The following is an 18,000-nucleotide window of genomic DNA, read 5'->3' on the forward strand; positions in this document are numbered from 1 at the left end:
CGCCGCCCGCCGCCCCCGCCGTCCTTCCGTTTCCACTGCGCGGTCTGCCGCAGTCGTAAAGTCGCGACTATAAAAAATTGTCGTAGAGGAGCAGCTACCCCCTGAGACAAACGCTGTATTTCGATAACATTGTTCTCCATTGTTTTGCGTTTTTATCGCAATTATATAATCTCGAAAGAAAACGCGACAATTTTAACAACACACAGTTATAAGGAAAAAAGTTTCTCTCGATCGAGCGAAACGCAAAATTCGCGTGATCGCGAAAATAGTTGAGCATGGAAATGTAGAGGAAGACATGAAGGTACTTGTGTTGTCGTGCACTCTCGGAATCATATTCCGCAAAAAGTCGTGCGTGATGCGCGGCACGGCGTGCCGGAAGCGAAACGGCCTAGCCGCGCCGGTGCACCGATGTATACGGGTAACCAACCTGCGAGGCTAATGTTATGGTAACGTGAATCGATCGCCTTGATTTTCGTTCTCCCTCCGTAACATCTGTCACGGCAAGAATTCGCCGATCGGACATGCGTGCGCGTTACGAGAACCGTACAACCGTAATACGTGCTTTCGCTGTACACGAGCTTGTTGGAATGAATCTGCCGAGAGTAGATTCGCGAAATTATCGCCAATATTCTACAACGTCTAAATTTTTCTACTGCTAAAAGTGCGCGATTTTTCCGAAAAATTTCTCTAAAAGAAGTTTTTAAATTTTTATTCTCGAAAGGACACGCGGTGGAGGGGCGAAAAAAGGATTTACTTCGCTACGTATCATGAATACGTATCATGGCAATTACGTGCTGTCGATTGCGACGGAGAAGCACTATAATTAAAAGGGACACGTTCTTCGATCGGAACTTGGACGGAATTGTGATAAATGTTTCTATGTTTGTTCCTATCCCGTACGACAGATGCGATGAAATACAAATACGATATTAAAATTAAAATTGATCAAACTTGGGAGATTTTTATTCTCGTGGAGAATTAAAAACACTATAGGAGATAATAAGCATAAAGCGCGTTATCTTTAAATACATATCAGTATACTACGCGGTAGTATCATGGCTAGCGACGACAGATGAAGGCAAATGTATTCTGTGATATAATCTTTATGCGCTTTAAGAAGAGATGAAAGCTTTTATTTGCACCAGTTGAAAATTAAACTGGTATATTATCACTTGCTTTTGAAAAAATGGACGATAATGCGCACTTTAAGTACATCTCGATAGATTCGACGTATGATAAAAGTACATTATCTCCGAATGCACCAAACGTGCAAAGATTAACGACCTCATTGTTTGAATCGTAAAATTCTTCTTCTTTTGATAGCTTATCGAGAAGAGAGCTTGAAATCGTGGGGAGAGACGGCTCCGTAATATAAAAACTAAATTACTAAAATGTAGACTTTGCAACGCGCGGATTATACCGATATCATGTTGGATAAGAAAAAGAAGATTGCGAGTCAATCGGGCTCTTGTCGCGGCTGTGAAATTTAAAGAGGTGCATCGATTTACGGCAGGATAATAGATGAGAGATACAAGACGTATATATAAAATTAATCAAGTATCTAATAGTTATATACGAAAGAATGGAGTCTCATATCGAGGAAACGAGGCTCGGGTAGTCGGGATTGACAACAATGTCTAGACCAGGCAAGGATCCGGTACAGAAGTGCCACTCGGATCCGGGTGCAGCTGGCGCTTCGTGCAGCCTAAGCAAGCGGATCTCACGGAGGCAAGTGCCGTGCGTTCCATCCTCACCGAATGCACGCAAATGTGTATTAACTTTGGATGGATACAGTTACGTGATCGGTGAGTGAAGACGCGGACGCGGTAACATTCCGAATGTATCATATGGAGTAATAATGCATGAATAAATACAAAGGATATAACACGTACATGCAGTAACAACACGTAATCATTTTGTATGAAAGGCGCTTATATTGCGATAATCCGACCTACGAGAAATGAAAAAATAGACATTGGTTCCGTGATAAAGTACCCTGTATTAAAGTTTATAAAACAATAGTCCTTTTCCCGTGCTCCTTAATTGGTGTGTAAAAAATAAAATATAAAACAAAATAACGCAAAAATAAAACACTTTAATCTCACGATTTTGTAAAACGAACCTTTGAATAGAGGCCATTGTTATGTTTAGCGACGATTACTAGTTGAGATCAAATTACTTCAATGCTCGAAATCCATTTAATCTTTGATTCAACTATCGCGAATAAAAAATAAAAATTCTACAAAAGTTTTATTTTCAGCTTTTGTTTTTGCTGCATTATACTAGATCTTGTTTTTTTTTTGTCTAATTAAATAGTCGTTTTATTTTATTCTCGCCAAAGGTTTAATTTGCAACTACGTGAGCTTAATTCGCAACAACACTGGTGTATTCATGTAGTTCTGAGGCTTTCGCGATACACAGTTTTGTTATCCCGAAGGATAATTAGCATTTTAGAGCTCGCCGCAAGATGTAACATGGTTACATTATCGTTACGCGAGTTTACGACACTGTATTCACATATTAATGTCCCTTGCGTCTCTGTTTAAGATTATGCGCGCGCTCAAACTCGGCTTTAGTATCTATAAATGCATGAATGCTAACAAGTTAATGAATTATAAATTGCATATTATTATCAATTACTCAAGTATGAGATAAAATTACTACAATTAATTTCATTAATAACAAAACATAATTTATATATAATATGGTAAAATAATATATAAAGCGCGGATTAACAAATTTAAAAAGATGAATTTAAAGTTTTCTTTTTTTTACGCTTTTTGTATGTAATTGATTAATGATTTATATTTTATTTGTATTAATTATATATTTTTTTATGAATTTGAGAACAAAAATTTGTAGGATTTATTTATCCGTTAATCTGCATTTGAAAAAATTTCAACGGAAACAATAACTTTTTAATCGTAAAACAAAAATTTTAATTACACGTATGTACATATGAACGTTCCAAATTTACTCTTACACTAATTAAAGGATGTATATAATGAAGAATTCGTTTATATATACGCGCGAAAAGTTTTATATTCCAAGTTTATCGACTTAATTAATCCAATCATGTGCGAACAACGTGGAGGATATCGGAGAGATTTTGTTTCTGAATCCATATTCGCACATAGTTTCGCGTTTTATGTACTACATTTTTTTTTTGGTAACATAAGTTACTACAAGCAATATAAGACGTCAGTAACACGTCAGTAATAATATCCTTTGATGAAATTTATCTAGCTTATATTATCACCGGAAAGTTCAAAGAAAATGCACGCATTTTATACTTATTGTTAGACTATAATAACCATTTCTTTTGTTTTGTTGAACTTTGCTCGACGCATCTTATATGTTGTTATCATCAAAAGACATTATATTATAAAAGTATTATCATGAAGAATCCACATTTATTAAAAATTGATGTACTCAAAAATTTTTAACGCATTCTTGGATTTTTATCCGCCGCGACGAAACAAAACTTGGATGTTTCTCAAATAAAAAGCGAAAAGGTTACAATCTATCTACGAGCTCAACGTGTATCGATCTCTTATGTGTACTCTTGCGGAAGTTTTATATTTTCACGATCGCCACGAAAAAAAGGTATCGGTCTCTCAGGTCCAATTATAGATTTCCTATGTTCTAAATTCAAAGTATTGGAAAGCCTATGTACTGCCAAATATTCATCACGAGATAAATTTCGATGCATCCTACTAGCGAGAATAAAATTATTACGACACTCTGACTTCAAATATTTTGAGATGTTTATTTTAAAGATATACATTTCGAAATTTCTTATCGGTTTAACGTATTATACGTTACTTACGCACCGTCTATATAAGTTTTTTTTCAATTTAATTATCTCACAAAGTTTAAATAGAAAGAATGTAGATAGAGATTTTATGTCAAGAAATATCTATATATACAATACATATATATAGTCAGATTCTTTACAAATACGATAAATTATTGGCGGAAATTTGTGCTTTACAGAACTGACGACCGTTTAAAATAAAAGTTGCATGCAACTATGCATTATTCATGAACAAAGGTTCGTGACTCGATACTTTTCTTTTGCTGTGTCGCATGTAACACGTAATATGATTATTTCCGCATTATCCGTTGCGATAAGCGATCATTAGAGAGTGTGCGCTCGACGAGCGCAATCAATGTCCGGCAACAATTTAATTCAGAATAATCCGACGTTTCTCCGCGGCTCATTTGGTAGCTGGAATACAATCTCTCTCTCTCTCTCTCTCTCTCTCTCTCTCTCTCTCTCTCTATCAATGTAATTATAATCTCGCTATTAATAATTAATGACTGCGACGCGCGTATACATATTCCAATCGCGGCAACTCGTTGCATCTCGTACAACATCGCGTGTGTAATGTTCGAGAAGCGTAATGTATCGGACATTCAACCGAAAAAGCCACACGCGAACGTGCGAGGGCAGTTATTAAGAATTATGCAAATCGGAACCGCTGCGCCATGCAGAGCGCTTTACACTTATCTCGCATACATTAATGCGGCAGAAAACAAGAGCGAAACGTGTTTGCGTCCCTTCCTGGTTAATCTTATTTTTCTCTCGGGACACGAGAGAGAAAAAGAAAGAGAGAGAGGGAAAGTGTGTTAATATGGGCCGTGTACATGGTCGCCGCTACTGCAACTCGACGTAACTCGAAAACTACTATCATTAAAGCGAATTCAAAAGAGGTCGTTTGCAAAATGAAAACGGGTCGCCTGCGGTTAATGAAAGACGCACGCTTTGTTTTAAAAACTTTCATTTTTCTGATCTGCTTATATTTCTATTCTTTTTTTTTTTTATGCGTCTCTGCTCGTTAAATTTCTTCGATGTATCTCATTAATGAATTTTATTCACTAACAACTTCCATTCAGTGAATATGCGTGGTATATATACGTGAGATTAAAATAATATTTATTCTTTCCTTTTACACAATTTTGCGGAACATCTTGAATAAGGACCCTGGAAAATCTCTTAATCCGTCAAGTCTCCAGCTGCTGCAGAAGTTTGGGGTCGAAAACGAGAATCATTTAATGAGATTAACGTCTTTTATCAGCGTCGATCTTCACATCGCTCTTCTCATACTCGACTTAACTCGACTTTTCCGCCGGCTGATTGCGAGAAAATTCAATCGTTGTTTGTGGCAAAATTATTTGTGCGATTAAATTTCTTTGAGCGCGCCTATCCGTTTTCCCTAACATGAGTCGGGGGATGTAATAGAATTATCGCGGCGTGTCCAATCTACAGATTTAATTAATCCTGTGACATTTGGCGGAAGAGGAAGCTGATGTTTTATTTTCATGCTCGATCTTTGTTATCATGCACGAATAACTACATCGTTTATCAATTTACTCTGATGTAAGCCATTGCAGAAACACGCAGTAATGAATAATGCATAAATCAACTAATCAAATTACATAAAAGAATGATCAAATTAATGCATCATTTTCTTTATGCGTGGTGAAAGTTCAAACGTTAATAATGCAAATTTTATAATTATATAATATAATTGTAGGACACACACACACATTTATTTTTTATATGTATAATAAAATGTAAGCTAGATAGATAAAATGTATAAATATGTAGTCGAGTTTCTTACCAATTCAAAGAACGATATTAATTGCTGCTCGTCTTAAATATAGTTACAATGATCGTTCAATGTTTACATGTATCCGCTGTTATTGCTAACATCCACTTGTGTGTTTGATCAATCTCACATAAACGTCGTCTTTTACTCGGTCAATTAATTGCCCGTCTCGAATTTCTCTTGTATGATTTATGTATGTCTGCAAAACATAATGAATGCATATAGTTTTGTGTTACTATATATTTAGAAAGTATTTGAAATACCATGCAACCAGCCTTTTTTTTTTGTAAATGTGTTATATATTTTCTTTTCGTAATTTCTATTTTTGTTCGACTTAATTCGATTTCGATCAGTTTGTATTTAGATCGTGAACAATCATCAGCAAATAATCGCTACGATTAATTAGTAAAAGAAATACAAATGAGGAAATAAGACAAATGGGCATTATTAAAGTGAAAAAGCCGAATTATCGAAGCATTTATCTCGTCAATATGTGCGAGCGCGTTGTTTGCAGTTTGTAATTAAGCTGATTTGTTGTAATATTTTGCACATTCAATTTCCAACATACTGTTGGTCAAATTTCCGTTTATTTTTTGCATTGAGTAAAAGTGCAGTTGTAGACATAAACCGTATAAAAAAAAAGAATTCCGTACATTTGCTTTAACACTTGAAACATCATTTTCACTCAAGAATGTGTGATCAACCAATCGAAATCTGTACAATGCCATTGAGTTTGCAAAAAAAGGATAAGAAATAGAAAATATTGATTTTTCTTTAGCTTTGCTGGCTTCGTTAAATTGTCTTGAAGTAACGTCTTGTGGAAGAAACGAACGTTGATCGAGAAACATTGATTTCTGAACAAGTTTATTTGTCATTTCCTTTAAGAAAAGAGGAGACGCTTCATTAATGCTTTTCTCGCTGTTATTGCGAATGATTTACTCTATTTTTATCTTACCTATTATGTTCTATACGAGTCAATTTCGAATACTTATAGGGAAGAAAAAAGAGAAAAAGGGGGATATTTGCGGCGTAATCATTTTATAAAGTCTATGAAATCAAGAGATTGAGATGTACATATTTTGAAGAAATATTCTGGAAAATTACATATTTTTTTATTTAAACCAATAATTATACTTGATTGAAAAAAATTATTTGGCATGCAAAAGAACGTGAAAATATGTAAATTGCTTTTTTGTCACGTCTCTCTAACGAATCTTTGCGAATTAATGACCGCCGTTGCTGTTCGTCAACACGCCAAATAATTTCGACACGACTGGAGTGACAGATACGTTTAGCACATTCGCCTTTTTATTCACGATTTATTTTCTATGTTTCAGTAATGATATGAAAGCGGTCGGCTTTAATAGAATAAGGAAATCGTTTGACCTTGTTTTAAATTACAACGAGTTTTATTTTTGTTTGTTTTGAAAAGCATCGCGACTAGAGATCTGTGCACGCGCCACTACGGTTCGGTGAGTTTTCCTATTATTGCGGAAATAAAACTCTCCCGTCAGTTTAGCAATATCTGTTGTACGAGATAGAATTGACGTTTACCCCGCCACATACTTGTCATTAAATTGTTAATTAGGGAATGTTAAATGACACGCATCCATTAGAAGTGGCTTGCGATGAGCGACAATATTCGGAAGTAAAAATATAACAAGTTTGTTATTATTTTTTTTTTTTTTTTTTTAAGAAGAGATATATGATTAAAAAAAGTTCTAGATAAAATATTTTAGAAAGGATTGTGATTATGGATATCATTGTTTAGATGTTTAAAATAGTTCATCTTGCGCATTTCGCGTGCACCAAAACGGCGGCATGTCTGAACAAATTTTCGCATTGGTAGAAAAGAAGGCAACTGGCCAAATACTGGTAAGAGTTTCGAACTCCCATCGGATCGTAAAACGATTATGCGAAGTGCGACTAAATCTGGAGAACAATTTTGTTTATGTCTGCTTACAGAACCTTTTGTTTACATCTCGAACAAAAATTATTGCATTTAAAGATATTTTGCAATGAGAAAAAAAAATATTTTAATGATAATTAAAAGATACTTCCGATATATATTCGCGTATGCTTAAATATTTGATTCAAAAGATTTGTACATATTTTTAAATATTTATATACTGATAATTATTAGAAAAAAACTTCTTTTCCGATATTCCTTATCTCGAACATATATCTTATATATACGATACAATTATGGCAAATTGATCACTTTGAAATAAAAAGAAAAGTAATTATATACAGCAATGTCCAAAAGAATTAATAATTAAAAGAAATAATTGTTTTGTGGAATTTAATTTCTTTTTTTTTTTTTTTTTAACAGATATTTAATAAAAGAAATTGTACACAATTGCCGAAAAAATAAAAAAACAATTTTTTTTTTATATATAAATTTGTATACAATATGATAGATCAAAATAAATCTTAAACACATAATATTGAAATATTAAACACATATATGTATATATATGACAATTATTATAGATATTTGAAATATTTTAATCTGAAATTTAGAATACTTTTATATATGTATATATACGAATTATATTACACAGTGTTGTAAAATGTATGTATATACGAGAAAAAAGAAATTTTGCTAGCATAGCTAATCGTGGTTTACAAAATAAATTTCTAAACTACAGCAAAACGATTTGCTGTTGCACCTAATAAATAGGTATCACGACTAAGATGTTGCACATAATAAATAGGTATTCTAGCTAAGATGATCGCTGTCCATATATTACGACTGAAATCTAGTTACCACACGCAGTTTTTAGTTACGGCAGCTAATTTTTTTTCCGTGAAAGCTTTTGAAACTCGTTGACTGCATTATTGAGTGTACTTTAATTGGCTGACGTACTCGAAATATAGTATTTCACGAATATTATCGATAATGGAAAGTCGCGTATCTATTCAAAGTCGTGAAGTTAATTTAAATTTAACCACTGAATGATACTAAACGTAAGTACTTTTTGAGTAGAGTTGCAAAATAATAAGCGGCAAAAAATGCCAGAGCATGGCAAAGAAATGTGCATATATAGTTAAACTTTGAAGAAGTAATTTTGACTTTTGCAATTAGCTAACTGTATATTAAACATGAGATATAATAGCTGCTACGATCATGCAATGTACACGCAACATGACAAATTCGTTCGGCTCATCATAGAGGCTTGGCTGAACGGAAATTTTTACCCGAAACTCATTTAACTTTTGTGATACTCTTTCTATTCTTTGCACAGTTTAAAAAATTCGTAGCATAGCGGTACGAATAGAGCTTTATTTTATTGCGGTATATGGTTCTTTCTTATTTTTATTCTTGACGTAGCTATTCTTAAACAATTACGCCACTTAAAAGTATTTTCTCGTCATATTATTTCATTGGCGAAGAATTGTTTTCAATTTTACTTTTACGCAAAGTTACGAAATTTTTAGAACGATAGATATATCGAAATTTTCTGTTTTGTTTCTTATAATACTATTGATTACTCTTAATACATGATTTCGCTATTTTTTTGCGAGTGTATTTTCTGTGCATAACTGGAAGATGAAGTTAAAATGGAATAACACGTCTACACATCAGAGATGTGCATGTAGAGAATTTGATGACACCAATTTTCACTAGACTTTATCGACTTTCGGAGACCAGTGATTAAACGAGCGGAAGTTCGCCAGCATGGCGAACGATTTATTGCCAATAGTGGGTAGGCGACGTTTTGACGTCGGATATTTGCCTCTCGAGATAAATACCTCTGCTCGTGACGGAAATGCAGGAACGTTATCGAATAATAAAATTTATGAGAATAAGTCCGGTCAATTTATGGACATGATATCTCCGCTTAAAGAACTATCTTTTATCGATTTAAAGAGAATTCTATTTTTCTCTTTCTGGCGCTCATTGTAATGTCATACATGCAACATCGTCGACAGGTTTGAGACGATTTCTCCTTTTGAAGAGATGACGGAGGTCATTATAAAGTTCTAGTTACGAACGCGGAAGTCGTGTGGGCGTGTGGGTGACACTATTATATCCCGCATCTGTGTCGAAAAGGAGAAATTATATAAATATGTATTCGGTACATAAATATTTTTATATTAATAAAATTCTTACAAGTTTGTGTAATTTTATTTAAAACTATTTATATTTTCCATTTTATTGTAATAATTCATTGTAGAATACTTTGCGTTATTCTTAGCAAATGAAGAAATTTTTGAGATACTAACATACGGGGTATGCAAATCAAAATGTAGAACAAATAAGAAAAAAATTGTGTTTTGAAGATTTATCAAACATTCACGATGCTTTCTCCGATAGCAATCATCTTAGTCACGACAAAAGTTTGCAAGTTTATGCTAGAGTGATCGAGGACAATAAAATCATTTTCCTATCACGACAGTACGTTTTGAACGTCTTTTATTCGAGAGTATGTGTGTGTGATATCGATGTTTCCAGCGAAATGTACAATTCATACTTGCGCGACGTTGAAAACGAATGTTGCGGGGCGATGATTCCATCCGATAAGCGATCCGTTTATTATCCATATTAATCGCGATTATGTGCCAGGTTATTGCGAATTTCGCAAATTTATTTGTGCAATTTGCAATAATTTGTAATAATCTTGCAAACTTAATGTTTTTAAATTTATTTATTTATATTAGAGGACAATGACTTTGTTTAAAATATTCGATTTCGGAATAATTGATCTTTTTTTTATTTACCGCGTAATATCTTAATTTACAGTGTCTGAGACTTTAAATTAGCTGAGGAAAAATATGTAAGAAATATTAATATTAATATTAATATTAATTATATAATATAAGTTCTTTTATACAAAAATTTCTTTGGCATATTTTTACAAGAGTTTGAATTTTTTATTCAGTGTGAACATTTTGCTCTTTCCAAGTACCATTAAATGATACTAAACGTAAGTACTTTTTGAGTAGAGTTGCAAAATAATAAGCGGCAAAAAATGCCAGAGCATGGCAAAGAAATGTGCATATATAGTTAAACTTTGAAGAAGTAATTTTGACTTTTGCAATTAGCTAACTGTATATTAAACATGAGATATAATAGCTGCTACGATCATGCAATGTACACGCAACATGACAAATTCGTTCGGCTCATCATAGAGGCTTGGCTGAACGGAAATTTTTACCCGAAACTCATTTAACTTTTGTGATACTCTTTCTATTCTTTGCACAGTTTAAAAAATTCGTAGCATAGCGGTACGAATAGAGCTTTATTTTATTGCGGTATATGGTTCTTTCTTATTTTTATTCTTGACGTAGCTATTCTTAAACAATTACGCCACTTAAAAGTATTTTCTCGTCATATTATTTCATTGGCGAAGAATTGTTTTCAATTTTACTTTTACGCAAAGTTACGAAATTTTTAGAACGATAGATATATCGAAATTTTCTGTTTTGTTTCTTATAATACTATTGATTACTCTTAATACATGATTTCGCTATTTTTTTGCGAGTGTATTTTCTGTGCATAACTGGAAGATGAAGTTAAAATGGAATAACACGTCTACACATCAGAGATGTGCATGTAGAGAATTTGATGACACCAATTTTCACTAGACTTTATCGACTTTCGGAGACCAGTGATTAAACGAGCGGAAGTTCGCCAGCATGGCGAACGATTTATTGCCAATAGTGGGTAGGCGACGTTTTGACGTCGGATATTTGCCTCTCGAGATAAATACCTCTGCTCGTGACGGAAATGCAGGAACGTTATCGAATAATAAAATTTATGAGAATAAGTCCGGTCAATTTATGGACATGATATCTCCGCTTAAAGAACTATCTTTTATCGATTTAAAGAGAATTCTATTTTTCTCTTTCTGGCGCTCATTGTAATGTCATACATGCAACATCGTCGACAGGTTTGAGACGATTTCTCCTTTTGAAGAGATGACGGAGGTCATTATAAAGTTCTAGTTACGAACGCGGAAGTCGTGTGGGCGTGTGGGTGACACTATTATATCCCGCATCTGTGTCGAAAAGGAGAAATTATATAAATATGTATTCGGTACATAAATATTTTTATATTAATAAAATTCTTACAAGTTTGTGTAATTTTATTTAAAACTATTTATATTTTCCATTTTATTGTAATAATTCATTGTAGAATACTTTGCGTTATTCTTAGCAAATGAAGAAATTTTTGAGATACTAACATACGGGGTATGCAAATCAAAATGTAGAACAAATAAGAAAAAAATTGTGTTTTGAAGATTTATCAAACATTCACGATGCTTTCTCCGATAGCAATCATCTTAGTCACGACAAAAGTTTGCAAGTTTATGCTAGAGTGATCGAGGACAATAAAATCATTTTCCTATCACGACAGTACGTTTTGAACGTCTTTTATTCGAGAGTATGTGTGTGTGATATCGATGTTTCCAGCGAAATGTACAATTCATACTTGCGCGACGTTGAAAACGAATGTTGCGGGGCGATGATTCCATCCGATAAGCGATCCGTTTATTATCCATATTAATCGCGATTATGTGCCAGGTTATTGCGAATTTCGCAAATTTATTTGTGCAATTTGCAATAATTTGTAATAATCTTGCAAACTTAATGTTTTTAAATTTATTTATTTATATTAGAGGACAATGACTTTGTTTAAAATATTCGATTTCGGAATAATTGATCTTTTTTTTATTTACCGCGTAATATCTTAATTTACAGTGTCTGAGACTTTAAATTAGCTGAGGAAAAATATGTAAGAAATATTAATATTAATATTAATATTAATTATATAATATAAGTTCTTTTATACAAAAATTTCTTTGGCATATTTTTACAAGAGTTTGAATTTTTTATTCAGTGTGAACATTTTGCTCTTTCCAAGTACCATTGCGATTTTTTGCTCGTAGCATTTTTAACGAGACAGCATGAGCGGTCGTTTATTACGCATAAAGGTTAACCACAAGAATTTTAATATTGAGATGCGCAGTTACTGGGAAAATAGCGTTGCGCTGTCAGTGACACCGTATTTACGATCTTTGCGCTATAAAACAATGTTGGTATGAACATTCTTAAAAGATGCACAGCGCGCTAGTTTCTGATTTTTACAGGCATTATTAGAGAAAGTATTACTTCTTTACAAAATATAAAGATATAAACAATAATAAAATTGATATTATAATTAACAAAGTTTATAAATTACATTTTATATGTGTTACTTTCAATATTTTCACGTAGATATACTGAGGCTTGCGTTATTTTTCTAACAATAAACGTACATACGTTTAGTCATTTATTTACTCGTATATATCAAGATTGAGCTAATCGGCTCGATCGTGAAAACGTACTATTTACTAGCAGAACACGTTTCTTTGTGGATTAACATGTCGCCGTCTAATTGGATTCAGACTGATTTGACGCGAATACAAAGAAGAAAACGTAAAACTGAGGATGGATAAAGTGTAATCTCGATAGAATATATATCTTGACAGATTATTTTGTCGAACTTTGTCCGCGCCGTTTGATCCTGTTGCCAATTTCTCGTGAAGATTCTCGCGTACGCAGATATTTTTCCATCAGTCGGGATTAGATGCAGAAATTGGTTTTTTAGTTTCGCCATCCGTGTGTAACGAATTATCGATTCGCTCGCTAAGGTGAAATAAATTTTATATCTAAAAAAATCTTCTTCCCAGGTGCGCAAAATGGAAGAAGCAAAGTCTACGATTGCATGCGATAGATCTAAAAGGGAACGAGAACTTTTAACATTCCTAATGTGCACATTAGAAAATAATTATTACAAGCGACATTTATGATATGTCGTGCATGGCATTTATATCGTATTTCTGAATTCGACGTTTTCTGCAGTTCTGTCTATAAAGGGAGAATTTAATATTGACGTCATTAACAATTATAATTAATGGAATCGAGGGAGAGTGACATCTGGGTATAATTAGTAACGTAGATTCTTATCGTAATATTACAATCCCAACGAGCAAATTTCTCATTAATTTTAATTATTTTAATAACTTTCTTTATTTGTACAATGTTATTATTAAAAGAGATAGTGATAGTAAAATTGTTTGAAGGGAAGCAACATATTCTGCTGGGGCTTTGGAATAAGCTTGAAAGACTATCGAAACCTTTTCTGGGATAGTGATATGTTTCAGCTCAACAGTTTGACTGAAAAAAAAAAAAAAAACACAAAAATAAGAAATTACGTTTTTTTTCGCAATTATATTATCTTATAATATGCGATAATGGTTAATTTAATTTATTAATGAGTTATTAAAGATTGCTGCTTACTTTTGTCTTACTTTGGAGCCCACGCTTGCTACTTTAACCACCCCGTTTTTGAATCCCGTTAAGACATTTGTTAAATCAATTTCTTGCTTGTCTTTGTCTGAGAAATTTATCAGTAGTGTCACGGCTTCTTTGCTCGTTTTTCGTAGGACATATAGAACAGTGTTATTTACAACGTCAGCAGTCAATGATCCAAATTTGAGCGCGTCCGATGTATTACGTAGCGCTGTCAAAGCGCGATAAACAAGATAGTGAGATTCATACTGATGCTGTTGTACTAGCAAATTTATGAAAGTATAATCATCGTGAATCGGTAACCATGTCTTACTGGCGTTACTGAAACCTGTTGATAAAACAATAGTTAATGAAGAATACTGAATGATGATATAACGCAACGAGATTTCATAAAATCGCGAATTTTTTAGATAATTTTTTCTGTAATTTAAAACGTGCTTGATTTTTGAAATATCCGGTTTGTATTAATAATATTCAATTTCTTTCGGTATTTGAAATCGAAATGATATCATCGTTCACGCTTTAGAATTTTCCTGTCGCATATATAATTATTTTATTCTTAGTTCTTTTATATATAGAGAGAAAGAGTTAAGAAGAAAGAGTTTCAAAGCAAAGATGAATTTACATTCTTCGTTGTTGCATACCTGCATTACGATGAAAATTCCATTGAAATGGTGTGCGAGCGGGATCACGAGATCGACTTTGATACCTCTCTTTACCCGCGTTACAAGCTTGAGGATCCTTCGTATCTTCCCAACTAATGTCCATTTTATCAACCATTCCTATTTCTTCGCCATAATATGTCACTGCTACGCCTGGCAGTATCATGGCTAACATTGTCATCTGATCGGCTCTCCCGGGATAACGCGAAGCAGTACGATTACGATCATGATTTCCCATCTACGGATATTTTGCTCGCTTGCAGATTATACAAAGTATTAGCCATTATGTGTGTATTAAAATATACCACTTAGCATACAATTGTATACATTTACCGCAACGCAGTTGTCATTGAAATACGCTTTAAATTATATTATATTATATTATACTATATTAACATTTATATATATTGATTATATTATTGTATAGAATTACACAATATCGTGCATTTTTAAAATGCCATTTGTGGCTGGGCTTTAATCACCCAAGCGTTTATTAACATTATTAACCAATTCTTGATTCACACATTTGGATCTTTTATAATTTATGTTTATCGCAAATATAATTTTAAAATTAGCGTAAATTATATTTAACATGAACTTATTATATATATATATTAAATTCAATAACGCAAATTTCAATATTAAAAAATTTTTGTATTCAAATAATGTTAAATGAATGTATTCTCTTGCCATTATATTTTGCCATTAAGCTTTTCTCTATCGACGAAAAGAATTTCAATATAATAATGTTTGCGCCAAGTTATCAGATTGAATAATTTCCAAGTTAGACATTTTCGTATCATTGTTTTATTGAGTGCGATATAAAATTGATGTAGATGGGAATAACGTTTTCTTACCACCCAGTTAGCGATGCCACCCTCGGGAATTGTCTTCATCCAGCTCTCTATTATGTTTTTAAACGCAGCAGCATCCGAGGTCGCACTTGTGATAAAATTAAAGTTGAAAGGGATATGGGAACCGTAATTGTAATATTTAGTAGTGTTTTTTAATGTAGTGTATGCTTCAGTCATCATCACCTAGTATATGCGAGCAAAGAGATGGATGTTATTAGTTAGTATATACGTATATAGTTCTAATAAAGTATAACGTTAAAGTAGTGCATTTAAATTAATTTTAACTTTTTTAAAAACGATGTATTACTGAAATACATAGTATATAAAACTTTATAAAAGAGTAAAATGTGCACCTTTTCGCTTGTATTATATTGATAAGCATATTCGTCCAAAATCTTCCTCCAGCTTAATACCAAGTTGTATGTTTCTGGTTGATCCTTTGTCAATATGTGATTTAGAGAGTTATAATCATCTTCCATCGCACCTTCTAATTTAGGTTCGTCCAAAGTGTAATTTGTTTCAAAGAGATACGGCACCGCGTCCACGCGAAATCCATCCACGCCTTTCCTCAACCAAAATAGAATAATTTCCTAAAACGACACGAAAATGAATATACGAGTGATTTAATAATCGCATACAGATGCATTACGTGTATCTGCGCCGTGAATCTTCTCTCTAATCGAGGGATATTGCAAGTTTAATAACTCTATTTCTCGTAAAATATGATTATACCTTCATTTCCTCTTGTACATCGGGATTAGTATAATTCAAATCTGGTTGCCTACTGTGGAATTGATGAAGGTACCATTGGCTACGGATTGAGTTGTATGTCCAAGCTGAGCCACCGAATAAACTTAACCAATTATTCGGTGGCAAAATATTATTTTTTCCATCTGCCCATATATAGTAATGTTCATATTTGCCGGTACGATTTATGCTCTCTCGAAACCAATAATGTTCGTCGGAAGTGTGATTAGGCACGAGATCGAATATAACCTTGAATGGGGGTTGAATGAAAATTACATATTAATAAAAAATTTGAGGAAATTATCACTAGAATTTGAATTGCTCGTTTAAAATGGACTTTTTTTTAGACGAATCCAATTATTTTATCATGGATTACCTTTAATCCAAGTTTTTTAGCACGTGCTAAAAGATTTTCAAAATCTGTCATTTTGCCGAATATTTTGTCAATATCTTTGAAATCCGAAATGTCATACCCAAAATCGATCATAGGACTTTGATTGATGGGTGACAGCCATATCGCCCCTACTCCAGATGTCACAAAATGTTCGAGGTTCCTCGTTATACCTGTTACAAACGAAAAAAGATTGAAGCAAACATGGAGGCTTGCAGTGCAATACAAATGCAGTTACAATCATTTATTATATATTACGTCGCATTTTTCTACATATTGTATAGCGATTTAATGTGTAATAATTATCATAATACTTATCATAATTTTATACCTAATATATTTATTTAAACTGACCTCAAATTGAATAATTATACAAGCGACATGATGTTTAAAAATAAAAACGATTTAATAATAATAATAATAATAATAGAAAAAATAAAATGAAGAGAAATGAAGAAAGCGATGAAGAAGAGAGAGAACAGAGAGAAGAATTAATAATATATTATAATATATTTAAATATATATTATTCACTTTAATGAGAATTAGATAAATTTTTTCTGTTGTTGCAATATATTATATGTGCAACATGATAACGAAACTGTCACAGGTAAATCCACTACATGACAAGCAAGATAACGTTCTCGTTACGAAACTGTTTTTGTCTTCACAGACGATGTATAATTACGCTGGGCAAGCGTGTTACAGCGTCATTTTCGTCGATGCTTATCGCGAAAATGATTATGTCGAGGAAGACGAGGCATAAAACCGGAAGAGAGACAAGTTTAATGCGATATGTCTCGATGCTCGTCGAGAGCTTTTGGTTCTTTCCCTTCTCTCTTACCTTTGAGATCACCAACACCGTCATCGTCGGAATCCATAAAACTGCGAGGATAAATCTGATAGAAAACCGTGTGATTCCACCATCCCCGGTTGAGGATCTCTCCCGAGATCAGAGGGACCGTCAACAGCAGACTTAGGAGGATAATGTGGTGTCGCGATACGAACATCTTCACGATTACGTAGCGTGTTTCTCGACGTCGTAATTTATATGTGAAAGGGACAATGTTGGCCGAGAGAACCAACGCTCGAAGAAGTTTTATCGAGCAAATCGGAAAAAATCACACAATCTCGCGATAATTGTCATGTCGTCCGTCGGGGAGGTAGCACTATCCACAGTTATGGCTGACAGTATAATAGATTGCAGATAACGATGTAACGCGTTATTTCGCGTAAACAAAATTTTACAAAGTGTGATTTCTCTGAAGAATGGCAGCGAAATGTAAGTTGGATAAAAAAATAATTACCGAGATTCTCTGATTTTTGTTGCCATACGTAAAAGAAGCAAACATGTTAAAGAGGAAAATACTTAAACTTTTAGAAGTTTAAATTGTTAATATGATTTTAATAATATTGTTCACATATTTGATTT

At 33.2% G+C, this 18,000-nt stretch overlaps 1 protein-coding gene across 9 annotated transcripts in view; it reads left to right on the top strand.

Annotated features, from left to right (window-relative positions):
- Nucleotides 1-18,000, top strand: part of LOC115238326 (calcium/calmodulin-dependent 3',5'-cyclic nucleotide phosphodiesterase 1-like) — a 99,085-nt gene that overhangs the window by 48,954 nt on the left and 32,131 nt on the right. For 2 of the 9 annotated variants that reach the window (XM_029812040.1, XM_029812044.1), the window contains exon 1: nt 120-1,805. The exons of 5 other annotated variants lie outside the window; for them this stretch is intronic. In XM_029812040.1, the coding sequence (XP_029667900.1) occupies nt 1,634-1,805 (172 nt within the window). In that variant the 5' untranslated portion in view covers nt 120-1,633. Of the gene's footprint in view, nt 1-119; nt 1,806-17,605; nt 17,851-18,000 lie in introns of those variants that run through there. 2 more of the 9 variants (XM_029812048.1, XM_029812049.1) reach the window with 2 other exon arrangements.

This window comes from Formica exsecta, unplaced genomic scaffold (genome assembly GCF_003651465.1).
Source record: "Formica exsecta isolate Colony F162 unplaced genomic scaffold, ASM365146v1 scaffold333, whole genome shotgun sequence".
Classification (NCBI taxonomy): domain Eukaryota; kingdom Metazoa; phylum Arthropoda; class Insecta; order Hymenoptera; family Formicidae; genus Formica; species Formica exsecta.